Source organism: Penicillium soppii (genome assembly GCF_028829465.1).
Source record: "Penicillium soppii strain IBT 18220 chromosome Unknown utg000004l, whole genome shotgun sequence".
NCBI classification, from domain to species: domain Eukaryota; kingdom Fungi; phylum Ascomycota; class Eurotiomycetes; order Eurotiales; family Aspergillaceae; genus Penicillium; species Penicillium soppii.
In genome coordinates, this window is record NW_026643234.1 from 4308115 (window position 1) to 4322002 (window position 13888).

Genomic DNA, 13888 nt, shown 5'->3' on the forward strand with positions numbered 1-13888 from the left:
CGTTGGGGCGCCTCAACAAAACATCACCTGACTCAACACTGGCAATACTCTCGGACTATTCATAAATCAGTTTATATTGTTATAAAGACAATCAAATTCTAGTATTTGGGCCCGTGGGAACTTTTCAATCTGGTTGCTCTAATTGTTCTGATTGTGTGACAAGTAAAAACGCCCAAATGTTTCACGTGGGACCTGCATAATCCTCGGCAGAGCCAAGTGGACTGGACACCTATGATTGTTTAGGGCCAAGTTTGTATATGTGGCATTTTGAAGGCCCTAAAAGGCCCTAAGAAATGACTCATATAGAGTTCACCAGTGTTCGTTGTAATTTCTAGGGCATGTATATAAGGACCCAACTTCATACATCCCTTGATAGCACCCAGCCATCAGGGATTGCCTCCTAAGTTCACACGGACACTACAGCCTCAACAGGAGTGATCTACATGACTGCCATGCCCCTAGCTACCGTAAGAATAACACCAGCAAGAGAGACTGGCCCCTGTCGAGCAAACCGCAAAACTTTGAAACCTCCACATTCACAAAGAATGAAGAATGCAAGGAGATACCAACCACGCCCCCCATCGACCAATGAGGGTAACGATGAGCAGCCTTCATACCTAACGAAGAGGCAAGAAAACAAAAGCCAGCCTTGCCAGCCAATGGAGCAAGGCATTGGTCTCTAAATTCTCCTGTATAGTCCTGTTTCATTAGACCAAATCTTGCCCTAGATTGATTCCTTCTAGTTGTATACATCAGACAATCTTCCCCCACGCACGCACTGTCTTTACATCGTCTAATTGCAGACTACACGATCTTTTAACCGCTATCATCTCAATACTGCCATAATGCGTGTCTCAACCCTTGTCTTCGCCGCCGTTATGTCCATGGTCTCCGCCAAAAAGATCAACATGCACTGTAATTTTGCGGATGACCATACCGGCATGGTTCAACAACCCTACTGCTGCCGTGACCTGGTTCCTGCGCGCGGAAACTCGAAGGCGAATGAGGCAATGGACTGTATGTATCATCAGGCGATGTTTGGTCATCCGATATCTCGCTAATCACCATTTGTCTCTAGGCGATCAGCTTTCTCAGCCGCAGCTATGCGAGGATCAGTCGCGGCCCGCCTGCTGTTACACCATTGTGAGTCGTACTTCGAACAATGAGATATGGGCTTTGCTAACAGATTTCTTTCTACGATGTCTAGGGTCCCAAGAAGATCTGTACCTCCCACGCTATCTTCATGGATGCGGATGATGTTTAAATAGCGATGACATAGGGTTCCAGATGAATACATTTGTTATGATCTAGCGGGATGAGAAACTTGCTCAGCCATTACGTTTTGATGTCAACAATTTTTGTTGAATGGCCATCGAGAGATACATATCACACTTCGCTTCTTGCATCTCAAATATTATATGCCAGCAAGGGATGATCTGCTGGCAGGCTAATGATAGACTTGCGAAAATTCACTCCAACGGTAACAAAATTAGTCAATGTATGATTCGTGAATCATGATGATGGGCTGTAACGCTTGAAGAACGACCGAACTCCGTAACCCAAATGCTGGAAATGCTAGATAAATTCTGCTTTTGTATCTCCAAAAGCGTGGCGACCTCAAAAAAGACCAATCAATCAGAAACAACACCTAGCATCTCTTCCGTATTTCTGCGAAACAGGCGCTCCGCTAGCCCCGGCTTAGATGCACACAGGTCCAAGCAGCATTCAGTGAAAGGACTGATATCAACCCCGGAGAACCGAGTATGAGGCCAGTCCGTGGCATATATCACGCGATCAGGGGCAACGGATAGAAACTCGCGTGCCATAATCTGCAAATCACGCATTTGATGGTCTTTGCTGAGTCTGTAAGGCGCAGATACCTTGACATATGTACTTCCGGCACGAAGCAGAGATATCAAGGATGAGAATCCGTCAAGCTCGTAGGGATTGAACAGGGGATTCTTCTCTAGGGACACCAGCGCGGGACTACCGAAGTGGTCAATGCAGATGCGGACTCCTAGTCGCGGAAGAATAGATTCAATCATGGGCACCATCTTGAGGGGGAGATAGACTTCGACGATCCAATCAAATGGCCGCGCAATCTCAGCATGTCGAAGTAACGTCTCTTCCAGCTCAGCCTTGTCCATCACCTTGCCGACGGACTGGAGGTTGATTCTCAATCCACGGACTCCGAGACGATGCCATTCTTCCAATGTTTCTGAACGCACAGCGGTTGGGTCAACGACCACAACCCCCCTGCCACGGGATGGCCCGAGTTTCCTCAATGCATCTAGTAGACATGAATTGTCGGATCCATATACTGAGGGCTGCACAAGAACTAAATTTTCAACGCCCAGCCCGGATTCAAAGGCGAGTGCTTCGCTAAGCGTATGAGGAGTTGGCTTGTACACCGCTGTCGGTGAGACAGGAAACCGCTCAGGTTCCACAACATGCATATGACTATCCCATGACCTGGGAGGGAGTCTCTGCTTTAATGATATGCTTGCAGGACTGGCATGGCTTGACCGCCGGTGCTCGAAACGGGCAGAGAGAACATTGAATGATATTGACGGAGCCCCGTGGAGTACATTGGTTTTTGGCTGAGCAGCAGTCAGCATTCTGGATGCTATAGATTTCAAGCAATCGTATGAAGCCAGATTTTCAATGGGGAGCCAAATAGACCAGCAGTATTAAAAAAGAACGAAACTGAAGCTCTAGGGTTATACTAACAGAAGAGTAAGTTGAACGGGGTGCAACCCTTAAACCGTGCTTGAGGAGTACCATTCCAGTTTCACCGGTCAATGTCCATCGTTAACATTTCAGATCCCTGTAATGCAGGGTTTTCCACTTAAAAAGGGCAGTCCTCGCCCGAGTCCGAACAAGACAAGACAAGCTGCACGACCCACTACCTCGGCAGCCACGCGCTTGTGACTTGATGCAATAGGGGGTAAAGTCTAGTCAGCGCGGAAGTCGTCCGTGAGGCCGTACAATCTTGAAAGCCTTGATCATTTGGGCCTCTTAAATGAGTAGACGAGCCGTCAAGCGGAGCCAAAGTGGATATCTCCGCGGAGTGATCCGACATTGAAGAAGTATGGAGTCTGAGAAAACAGAAGATCAAATTGGAAAAGAACAGACAAAAGTAGAAATAAAAATATGCATAGTTCAACCAAATAGGTACTTGGTGCTCAAGCCTCTTGTTTGCAAATCACTTAGAGGTCCGAGTTGAAAAGTCGCAGGATGCGCAGAAAGCAAAGCTCGGACGTTGACCGAAGAGAAATCTGTTTGGCCGGGATGCCGAGCACCCAAATTTCCTCCCTCATCCACTCTTTGGGAGTTTGCCGATGAATCTGATTCGAATTTCCCCAGGATTTATATTGCCTCCACAATTTCGCTTATCTTTTCCAGTTCCTCGTTATGCGATGGGACGCGTCACGATGGTCAACCAATCCCTATTGCGCCCTGGTGATTGTTGTCATAGCCTGCGGTGGAATTCCCAAAGGTATGGACCCCGAATTGATAGTCATTCCAACCAATGGATACCTAGGTCTATAATAGGTTAGTATAGCTTCCTATTAACTAATCGATCATTATCCTTTTTAGGCTATGACGAAGGCGGTTATAGTGCCAGCGTGTCTCTTCCTTCATTTAAGGCGGACTACAACCTCGATTCATCACATTGGGAAAATGACGCCACTGGTTTAGCCAACCGGAATGCAAATATTACTTCCTTCAATGTGCTAGGGGCAGCGATCGGAGCCCTACTCGTCCTCGATCTAAACGACAGACTCGGCCGCTTGGTGGCGTGGCGCCTAGCATGCATCGTATGGGCAAGTGGCACACTGATGCAAATATTTGCATCTGGCATCTACGGATTCCTGCTGTTTAGTCGTATATGGGGTGGATTAGGAGCTGGTGCCCTGACAGTGACTGGTCCACTGTATTTAAGTGAAATAGCCCCTGCTAAAACACGCGGTCTGGTGGTGGGGGTATACATGGTGCTATTATTAACATTCCTAGCAACAGGTGAGCTATGACCTCCCCGATATGACTCCGCTGGCCACGTTCTGACTAGTTGATCGCCACTCGATAGGGTTCTTTGTGAACTACGGTGCTAGAGTCCACATGTCGATCACCCGAACCCAATACCGCCTAGTTCAGGCTGTTCCATTAATACCGACAGGGATCGCATATTGCCTGTCATACTTTTGTCCTGAAACACCTAGGTATCTTGTTTCGAAACAGCTCCATGCCGAAGGATTGAATGCGCTAGCGCGTTTGCGCGGAAAAGCCATCAATGACCCGGACGTGGTGGCCGAGTTCGAGACCATCGATGCTCAGGTGCGCAAGCGTGAGACGGACCTTGCGTCTGTGTCGCATTGGGCTATATTCAAGGAGACCCAGACCAATCCAAATTACCGCCAGCGCTTTTGGTTGGTCATGACCATGCAGAGTATCGGCCAATGGACCGGTGGGAATGGAATCACGTACTACGTCACGAGCATTTTCAAGGTATGTCAGCACAACCAAAGACAGAAAAGAGATCTATTGACAATCCTCACAGTACGCGGGCCTAATAGGCGATGCCGAATCCCTTGTCGGCTCCGGCGTCTACGGCGTCGTGAAACTGCTCTTCACAATGGCCTTCACGTGGGGACTTATTGATCTTCTGGGCCGACGGCGCTGTACCCTCGTCGGCCTAACTCTCCAACTAGCAGCACACATCTACATGAGCATATACATGGGCCTGCGACCAGGATCTGCGGACAATCACCACGCATCAAATGCAGCGGTCGCTTCGGTCTTTGTCTACGCCGTCGGCTGGTCTATCGGTCTATGTACGGTGCCCTACTTATATGGCACTGAGATCTTCCCCACGCGCATTCGAAACGTCAGCTACGCGGTCAGCATGGGATTGCATTGGCTCTTCCAATTTGCCGTTGTGCGTGTTACACCAAATATGTTCGTTTCGCTGGATGTTTGGGGTGCTTATCTCTTTTGGTCGCTCATATGTTTCTCGGGACTGATCATCCTTGGCATCTTGATGCCAGAGACTAAGGGTGTACCGATTGAACAGATGGGTGACCTATTTGATGGGCCGTGGTATTTGCGCTGGAAGGCAAAACCCAGGGAATTGGTTGATACCTCACGCCTTTCCACGGAGCATACTCTTGCGTCCGAGGATGCTCCTCCACCCAAGGTTCGCGATTAGATCCTTGGTGCTTTTTGTTCCTTTGGATACATCCTAGGCATTTTCTTCGACACGCGCAGCGATATATTCATGACTTATGATACCCACATCTTCTGTTATAACTTCCGGCAACTTGCATAAACTGATCTTCAACAACATCAAGCTTTGCAGTACTTGTATATATACATCCATTAGGAACGAAAATCTGTCTATCTTGAGGACTCGACGGTTTCTTTCCATAAAGTTGTCGATGTATACCTACTTGGGCAAAATATTATACAAAGTGGAACAGTAGATCATGTAATTAGTGAACAGTTCATGCAAGATATATCACAACGCTACAGATATATATTCAAAAGTCATAAGAAACAGACAAAAGGGTAATCGACCAACTTGGCCGGGAAGCTCACTGAGGAGGCCCACCCCATCCCTGATCAAAAGCAGGCGTCATATTCGTCGTGATAGGCTGCGCATATGAGAATGCTTCGTACACCTCCGGTGTAATCTCATATGACGCAGGATCATCCATCGTCATAACGGCGTTAGGCATCCCGCCCAGTAAATGTGTGGGCGGCATCTGAGGCATTTCGCCGGAATGCGGGATATTGAAACCCGTTCCTGGATGTTGGTAGTTGCTGTATCCTTGCATCAAGGGTGGGGTTTCTGGCGCCGAGCTTTGGACATGGGCGGTCATCGATACTGGGGTTTGGTGATGATGCTGGCCTGGAGAGACGTGGCGGGATGGGTTGCTGCCTATTGATGGTGACTGACTGTGGCGAGGATTGTGGTGCTGTAGTTGAGGAGGAGGCTGGTGGTGCTGGGGATGGTGTTCTTGGTTGGATTCAGGAGGGGCAGACCTTGGAACGTGGATATTGATGTGAAGCCTTTGGAGTTCCAGGGAGATCAGATTGAGGGCTGTTATAATGACGGGGTTGGCGGCCTTGACTCTCTCCAAGGCAAATATGCAGAACTTGAGTTTGTCCAGTGTTCCTGGTGCGGCATACTTCAAGGCTTGGATCTCAAGTAGGAAAATCGATGCCGCTGTGTAGATGCTGTATGCGAGGGAGAGGACCACGTGGCTGTCACCGAATGTGCGGCGGTATAGGTCGAAGAGGGATAGGATTGATGTTGCCGATGCCATGCACTGTACTAAATGGCTTGAATCGTATTCATCTGGCCGAGTTTTGAGCAGTTCGCGAGAGCAGAGAATTGGTCGATGCAGCAGGATATTAATTGTGTGATACAAACAGCTAGAAAAAAGAGGTCAGTATGAGGGCGCAACAAGCATAGGGTAATCACAAACTTCAAAATCACAATATGGCTCGGTGGTGAGTACGGGGGAAGGTTTGACGCCGTCAACTTCAAAAAGTCTGGAAGATCGTCCCACCATTCACCCAGAGCTTTGCCCTGCTCCTGAACACAATCATAGAACTCTGAGTCCGTACTTCGACGCATCGGATCGTAGATGTGGATTAAGATCTGGTTGAGGACTTCTGCAAGTCCGCACATCTTCATGAAACATGACGTCGAATGCGCCTGTGTGGGCGGATAGTGAGCGCCATCGGGGAAGCTAACGCCGTGAGGGGTCCAAATCTCAATCTCAGCTGTATCATCCAGAATCAAGCGCGGCGGGCTAACGCGGGAGTGCTGCATTGTCGGCGCCCGACCGAAGTACAACGAAACCACCTTGTCCCAGAAGTAACAACTCCAAAAGAGGCGATTCCGTATCTCGATATCCTCGTCACTCAATTGAGCTGAACCAGAATATTTCCGGCTGTCAATGGAGATGCCCAAGTCATCTAGCAGTCGGAATGCCATGCCACTGTACAGCCATGCTTGTGTGCGGTTTCCACGGCCGCATTCCTGTGCGCTGAGCAATAGTAGTGTCTGGATGGTAGGTATGCCTGCATATCCAACTTTGAGGGAGTCAAATACACCCGTCAATGCGCGGTGGGAGAATTGAGCTCCGCCGTCATAGGAGTCCAATAGTGGACCAATCTGAGGCTCTGCTTTGCACCATCGTACTGAGTGGGAGAGGATGGCGTTCAACAAGACATCTGAGTAGTAAGTTCCTTGGATTTTCATATCACCTGCTCCGTACATTAGCTTCGTTGTCGCAATCTGGAACGAGGTAGAACAGACGTGTAAATGCAGGTCGGTAGACGAAATTCCAAAGCGGTTGGATCCAGCACCAGTGCGAATCGAGAAGATACTGAAACGGTTCCTGTAAATCGCATGGTGTCAGCACATGTGGCTTCTCCGACCATCCACAAGACCAGAAACTCACTGGCATAGCAGCCATTTGCTCGAATGCTCTCTCTCGCCACGCACTATTGATGAGACGCTCCTTGCGACCTTCGATCTCCTGCGCGTAATGCGATTTCGATGCCGTGTCACTCCCTACCCCACTCGGAAGCTGGAACAAACTCGTAGGTCCATGAAACGAGACGCGACCGTCGTTTTCGACATTCAGGCCATCGAATTCTCTCGCAAGATCATCCGTATCCGCTTCGATCTTAATTCTGGGGCCGCTCGAACTGGACTCGGCTACCGACGAAGGCGAGCTTGCCTTCCGTAACTCGACATCCCCATCAGGGCGAATCTTGGACAATGCATCCTCCAATTGGGCAACTCTAGCTTCAAGCTGTTTCGTGTATGATAAAGTCGGCGCTCTTAAGAATAAATTCTCAATTATCAGCGGGGTGTGTGCGATGAGGAGAAGGGAAAAGGGCGGTCAACTCACAAGCTATACACACACAGCTCTCCTCTAGCTGCACATCGCGAACATGACGGACTTGCTCCGTTACATTTGACCTGCCGGGGTTCGACGAGTCAGCTCGGCAATCTCGGGTTTTGTCCGAGGGGATCCGCGCGCACCTTGCGTTTCCGACACGCCTCGCACGAGAAGGCGCTCTTCCGGGGAAGTGTGGGCTTGGGCTCAGCCATTCGTACCCTCAAGTGGATTTAGGGAGTTTAGCCTCCATGGAAGAAAAGTAGAGAAGAACAAGAACAAGAAGATAAAAATCAGAATAGGAGAGAGAATTTTTGGCCCCAATCCTGCGTGGGGCAATGATCGCGGGGATTAGCGTTTTTGAAACGGGTGAGATAGTATTGACGTCGAATCAATCCTGAAGGGTAGCTTGTTGAGTCAGTTGGAGGCTTTTGGAGGCTTTTGGAGTAAAAAAAAAGGCTGGGCCCGGTTATGCCCCAGTTGAGACCCAATGTATTCTTAAGTTTCGATGGGTAATCTCTCGAAGGGAAATCTTGACGACTAATTAACATATGGTGAAGAATGGTAATTGGTTGAAGAGGAAGGGATTTGCTGATCTTGGCATTAAAGGTATCCATATGCGGCTCCACTGATGAGTTGTATAGATAGTCCATCGTGACGAGCCAATTAATCCACAATAAACTAACAACAGTGTAGGTAGTTATATAATTATGTATAACTATAAGTATAACATACTGTGTAGAAAACAATTATTGCTATTTGCATGGTATCCCAATTGTATACATTTAGAAATGCTCATTTCTTCCCTTTTGGTCCCTTGCCCTTGCCCTTGCCCTTGCCATGGCTCTTGGGGGCCTTGGCGAAAGCAGCATCGCCTTTACCCTTCTTCCACCCCAGATTGCCTTCATGTCTTTCATTGCGATCGTCGAGACGCTTCTTGTCCTTGTTGCTGAGCTTGACATTGTTCTTCTTGACATTGGGCCCGTTCAATTCAACAGCACCCAACTTGCGAGCCACCTGCTTGTCCTTCTCGGTCTCGAACCATGTTCGCTTCGGTCGCGACATGATTTCATGACCATGCTTCATCAAGTTCTCACTCTTGGTGTATTGCATCTCGGCCTGAGAGAACTGCTTCTCGGTCTTCTCTTCCTGCAGGACCTCGGTCACCTCATCGGCCAGATCCTCGGCCTTCTGGGCCCAGCTATCTGCGACGGCTTGCTCAACTACGCGGCTGGCAATTTTAGCGCCTTGAGCTTTGCCGGCTCGCACGGCGAGCTTGACGATCTTGCGGTCCGGCTCGGCAGCGATGGTGCATGCACGACCAGAGCGACCGGCACGGGCGGTACGACCGACACGGTGCAGGTAGATCTCGTGGCTTTGAGGAGCTTCGTAGTTAATGACAGTTTCAACACCTTTGATATCCAGACCACGGGAGGCAACGTCGGTGGCGAGGAGGAAAGCAACCTTGCCGTCTCGGAAGTTTTCAACGGATTTGATACGCTGTATTAAAAATTAGTGCGGTCCATGTAGGGTGATGATAGTTAGATCGTACCTGTTCTTGACTCAAACTACCGTGCAGCTCTGCTGCCTTCAGACCCAATAGACCGAAAATGATGCGAACGCGGTGAGCTTCCTTCTTCTGTCGGAAGAAGATAATGACACGCTTTGTGTAGACTTCCATGCACAGGTGCAGGAGATATCCAAGACGCTTGTCTTCTCGCCCGGGGCGGAGACGAACAAACTCTTGAACAAGGGTGGAAACAGTGTTCTTCTTAGCGTCAACCATCAACCGCATTGGGCGGTTCATGCCAACACGAATAAGCTTGTCAATTGAGTCGGTCATGGTAGCGGAGAACAGCATAGTTTGACGGTTCTTGGGAATGGTAGTGAGAATCTCATTCAACTCGTCGGCAAAACCATCTTCAAGCATACGATCGGCCTCATCAAGAACCAAAATCTCAAGAGTGTCCACAGTAAAGCTGGGCGAGTTGCGCATGTGATCAATGAAACGACCAGGAGTGGCAATGATGACATCGGGTCTCTTCTTGAGAACATTCTCCTGTTCACGAAGACTGAAACCACCAACAAGTTGACAGAAAGTGACGTCTGTGAAGGTGGCTAATTTGACGGAAACATTGTAACACTGGACAGCCAACTCACGAGTGGGCATGAGGATCACGACACGACTTGTAGGGGTCTTGCGGGGACGGAAGAGAAGACGTTCCAGAATGGGGACAATGAAGGCCGCAGTCTTTCCGGAACCTGTCACGGCACTACCGACGATATCCTTGCCCAGCAGAGCAACAGGGACCGCCTTGCGTTGGATAGGTGTCGGGTCTGTGAATCCAACCGAGGCCAGACCTCGAAGGATGGGGCGAGAAAGGTTGAACTCTTGGAAAGTCATCTTGGACAAGTTGGCTTTGGTGTCGGTCTTTTCTTCGGGAGCAAAGAATGCCTTGCGCTTCTCGGCTTCCTCTTCGTCCACAACACTCTCTACATCAGACCCTGCGTCCGAACCATTGTCATCGGGGTGACCAACAGGTGTAGCGACAGAGTCGTTGTCAGATGCAGCCTCGTCGTCGGAATCTTCATCCTTGTCCTCGTCGTCGGAGTCGGAGTCATCTCCAGAGCCAGGCTCGGGGCCTTCAGCATCGCTAGCCTCGCTCTCCTCTGCACCGTCCGCACCCATACCGAAGGCGTCATCGGCCATGAGCTCATCATCCTCGAAGTCTACAGGCATTTCATCGCCCGATGCGGCCTCATCTTCGTCTTCGGATGCGCTCTCCTCCTGGGTAGCCTTCTTCTTCTGCTTCTTGGCAGCAGCCTCTGCCTTCTTCGCTTGCCTCCGCTCGATGATGTCGTCGATATCCACAGCCTTCTTATCACCGGACCGCTTCTGCTCGTTGTCGTCAAGACCCCAGCCGTCGAAGCCCTCGGTAACACCATGGTTCGTCGCGCCGCCGACATCGAACTCGAATTCGGGGTTCAGGACGCCATCGTCTTCTGTCGCATCTGCTGCAGCAGCGTCATCATCTTCCTCCTCTTCAGACTCGGGCTCGGGCTCGGGCTGAGCAGTCTTCTTATTCTTCTTGGCGTTCTTCAATTGCTGCTTTTCCTGCTGCTTCTGCTTTTTGTTCTTGGGCTTGGGGGCTTCGACTTCACGCTTGCGCTTTTTGTTGTCTACTGGCGAATTGCCCTGCATTTCATTGTCGCCATCTTCTTCTTCGAAACGAGGTTCGTTCTCGTCGTCAGAGAGCGTGAAGACGAAATCGTCGTCTTTGGCCATTTTGGAGGCTGGCGCAAAACGGAGGATAAATTGAGTAGCGGTGCGCCTTTGTAATTCTCTCAAACTGCCTCAATGAAAATTTCAGGATCTCCGAACACTGTGCAAGCAACTTATTTCGGTCGAGAAGAATTGGATCAACATGCAAAAAAAAAGTTCCCCGGGCGGTGACGGGGAATTTTTTTGGATGACATAACCAAGTTTGGATGCCCTGAAAGCTTCATTGACAACTGGAATTCTGACATTGATAAAGTTGTAGGTAATCATACATTATTTTTGATTAAAATAACTTCTCTGCTAAAAGTCTCAAGATATGAACCAAGTACCATATGGCTTGACCTCACCACCTTCACCTGTTTTTTTTTTCTTCTCTTTTGGTGCGAAGCACAGATGTATAAATTACTTGGAAGACGTTGCTCTCATTCAAGCACAATGATATGCGCATGAAGCATCCAAATTCTTAGCTCTTTTTTCCTTCTTCCGCCTTTCTCAATGGGACTTTTCTTTTCATCACCTCGCTGGCTTTTCTGCAAGCGCCAGAATCTTCATTCGTTTTCGCGCAGACCTAAGATGAGCTCAGATCGATGAGATCCTCCTCATCAAAGTTCCACCGAAGCTGTCGCACCAAACTTGTTTTGCTAACCTCGTTCATGTGCGGGGTGTCCATTTGGCGAGCCATATAGCAAATGTCAAAACTAAAAAGCCGTGTGAGTAGAAAAATCCCAGAATGAAGATGGGGGGAAAAGACATGCCTTGCACCAAACTTCACTCGAGCACCTTCAAATATGCCCTTTTCTTGGAAATTGAAATCTTTCCGTAGCCACTCCTTTAGCCAGGAATGCCTCTTCTGTACTTCAGAGGGGTAGGCGAGCGAGCAGACCAGGGTGGTCAGGCTTCTGCCGTAGCCGGCCCCGTACTGCACAGTGCCGGTTTGGTCGAAGCTGTAGTCCTCACTCTTTGTAGGAATATCATCATAGCAAGAGAGGACCATGTCAACAAGAGCCCGCCCGATGTGTTGCCTCTGTCTGTCCTTTTGGACGAAAACCTGCAGCTCGCCCATCTGGGAGTCGGCATTCGTACTGTAGCGGTGATATTTGACATAGGCGTACCCAATCACAGGGTCAATCTGGTTCTTGCTGTGACGGACCTCTGTGCGCTGAGCAGCAGCGACAAATGGAAGCTTTTCATTGCGGCAAAAATCAAGAAGCTTCTCATAATCGCTCTCATTCCAAAGCTGGGTGTCTTCGCTTGAGGGTGAATTCTCCACATACCAATTCACAATGTCCAAAATCCAGGAAGCATCACAGAGCTCTGCGGGACGCAGATAGATGTTGGGAGGCACTACCCTGGAATCTGGCGGCGAATTAAGCCAGGCTCGATGCGGTGCGCTACGACGCAGCTGGTCTTTCTTCTTTTCTTCGGCTTTGATACGCTTCTGGTTAGAAGAACCCCAGTTGCAAATGTAGCCTTGAGTTGTCTCATGCCAGTGCATTCGGGTAGGCTCTTCCTTCATGTTTCTGGGAGCTGGAAGATGCTTGAGGTCAGATAGGAACATGGAAGATACCCCGTCAGGCATTGCGGACCCATCAAAGAAGGCAACATGCTAGATGTCAACCATCTCCGGGTCATCTGGGAGTTGATCCAGCCAGCTGCAGAACTGCGCCCTGGCAAATGGGTTGGAAATGGTATAAGACGCGATCCTGCATTCGATCAACCAGTCATCCCAATCTTTATCCTGTTGAATCACCAAATCGCAATTATCCCGAGAAGTTGGCAGGGGGTTGTAATTCAATTTGTCTCTTTCAGTAGTATAATGGAGTTTTCCAGGTTGGAGGATTGGATAGAGATGATCAGAGTCTCCATATGCCTTCAATTGAGCCTGGTTTTTACCTTTCCAACGGGATCGAAAGTGTTCAGTGTCGATTTTGTGCTGCGACCATTTGGGCTTTCGCTCAACCTCGTGGGCATATTCCTCATCGGGGATGACATCAGGGGGGTCAAAATTGACCATCGCTCAGGCGGCTCCACGCCTGGGGACATTCGGGGCCTAGAGAGATACTGGTAAATATTACTTTTGATCTCGGCTCCGGGCCCGCCTCTGGCTTTGGGGAGCATCTCGAGGCAGGAAAAGCTCTCAATCTCCATGCCAATCAGATTCGGCCTCACAGGTGAAGACTTTCTCTCCATATTTTTGTAACGCCGGCCGATTTCCTTGATTTCGTTCAAAGACACATTGTTGCCCAGATCCTGAATCAGCGTGTTTATTTGACTCGGACTGAGCGTTTTTAGCTGAGGGGAAAGCATGATTTCATGAGCTCTGGACGCCTTCCGTTTCGACTCATCGAGGACCTGGGATGAATGGTTGCGAAAGCAGGAACGGGCATTGCTTTCAAATGATCGCCCACAGCGTAACTCAGGTTCCTCAGCCATTCTGCTGTTCTGAACTCTGTCAAAAAAATTAGGAGTACCGAGTCTGACGGGACAATGGCTTTTCTCAGTTGCCTGATGTGTTTCAAAAAAGGAGGACACTGAGTAACTGAGTAAGGACAAAACCCGGTGTCCTTACAAAATGGAGCAGGGTAGAGGAAGAGTGCAAAGTATGTTTGTAAGATGGAAACATCAAAACCTGTTCTGAAGTAGGCCACGTCAATAGCGGTTCTTTAGCCTGATCGAGATGGTTGCCCTT

At 49.3% G+C, this 13888-nt stretch overlaps 6 protein-coding genes across 6 annotated transcripts; 2 read left to right on the plus strand and 4 right to left on the minus strand.

The window, feature by feature from the left end:
• Positions 1-845: 845 nt before the first annotated feature.
• Positions 846-1264, plus strand: N7529_005047 (uncharacterized protein; the record flags this gene model as incomplete). Its single annotated transcript, XM_057240574.1, has 3 exons — positions 846-1017; positions 1079-1143; positions 1208-1264. The coding sequence occupies 3 exons, from the start codon at positions 846-848 to the stop codon at positions 1262-1264; spliced, it is 294 nt and encodes a 97-aa protein (XP_057099869.1).
• Positions 1265-1631: 367 nt separating this feature from the next.
• Positions 1632-2618, minus strand: N7529_005048 (putative TIM barrel metal-dependent hydrolase; the record flags this gene model as incomplete). Its single annotated transcript, XM_057240575.1, has 1 exon — positions 1632-2618. One exon carries the CDS (start codon positions 2616-2618, stop codon positions 1632-1634), a length of 987 nt encoding a protein of 328 aa, XP_057099870.1.
• A 796-nt stretch (positions 2619-3414) lies between these two features.
• On the plus strand, positions 3415-5209 carry N7529_005049 (uncharacterized protein; the record flags this gene model as incomplete). Its single annotated transcript, XM_057240576.1, has 4 exons — positions 3415-3499; positions 3601-4023; positions 4073-4509; positions 4562-5209. 4 exons carry the CDS (start codon positions 3415-3417, stop codon positions 5207-5209), a joined length of 1593 nt encoding a protein of 530 aa, XP_057099871.1.
• Positions 5210-5594: 385 nt separating this feature from the next.
• Positions 5595-11205, minus strand: N7529_005050 (uncharacterized protein; the record flags this gene model as incomplete). Its single annotated transcript, XM_057240577.1, is given in 7 exon segments — positions 5595-6438; positions 6492-7412; positions 7476-7518; positions 7532-7858; positions 7947-8099; positions 8801-9419; positions 9472-11205. 7 exon segments carry the CDS (start codon positions 11203-11205, stop codon positions 5595-5597), a joined length of 4641 nt encoding a protein of 1546 aa, XP_057099872.1.
• Positions 11206-11767: 562 nt separating this feature from the next.
• Positions 11768-12778, minus strand: N7529_005051 (GNAT family N-acetyltransferase; the record flags this gene model as incomplete). Its single annotated transcript, XM_057240578.1, has 1 exon — positions 11768-12778. The coding sequence occupies one exon, from the start codon at positions 12776-12778 to the stop codon at positions 11768-11770; it is 1011 nt and encodes a 336-aa protein (XP_057099873.1).
• A 27-nt stretch (positions 12779-12805) lies between these two features.
• On the minus strand, positions 12806-13213 carry N7529_005052 (uncharacterized protein; the record flags this gene model as incomplete). The annotated part of the gene is made up of 1 exon (XM_057240579.1): positions 12806-13213. The coding sequence occupies one exon, from the start codon at positions 13211-13213 to the stop codon at positions 12806-12808; it is 408 nt and encodes a 135-aa protein (XP_057099874.1).
• Positions 13214-13888: the final 675 nt, after the last annotated feature.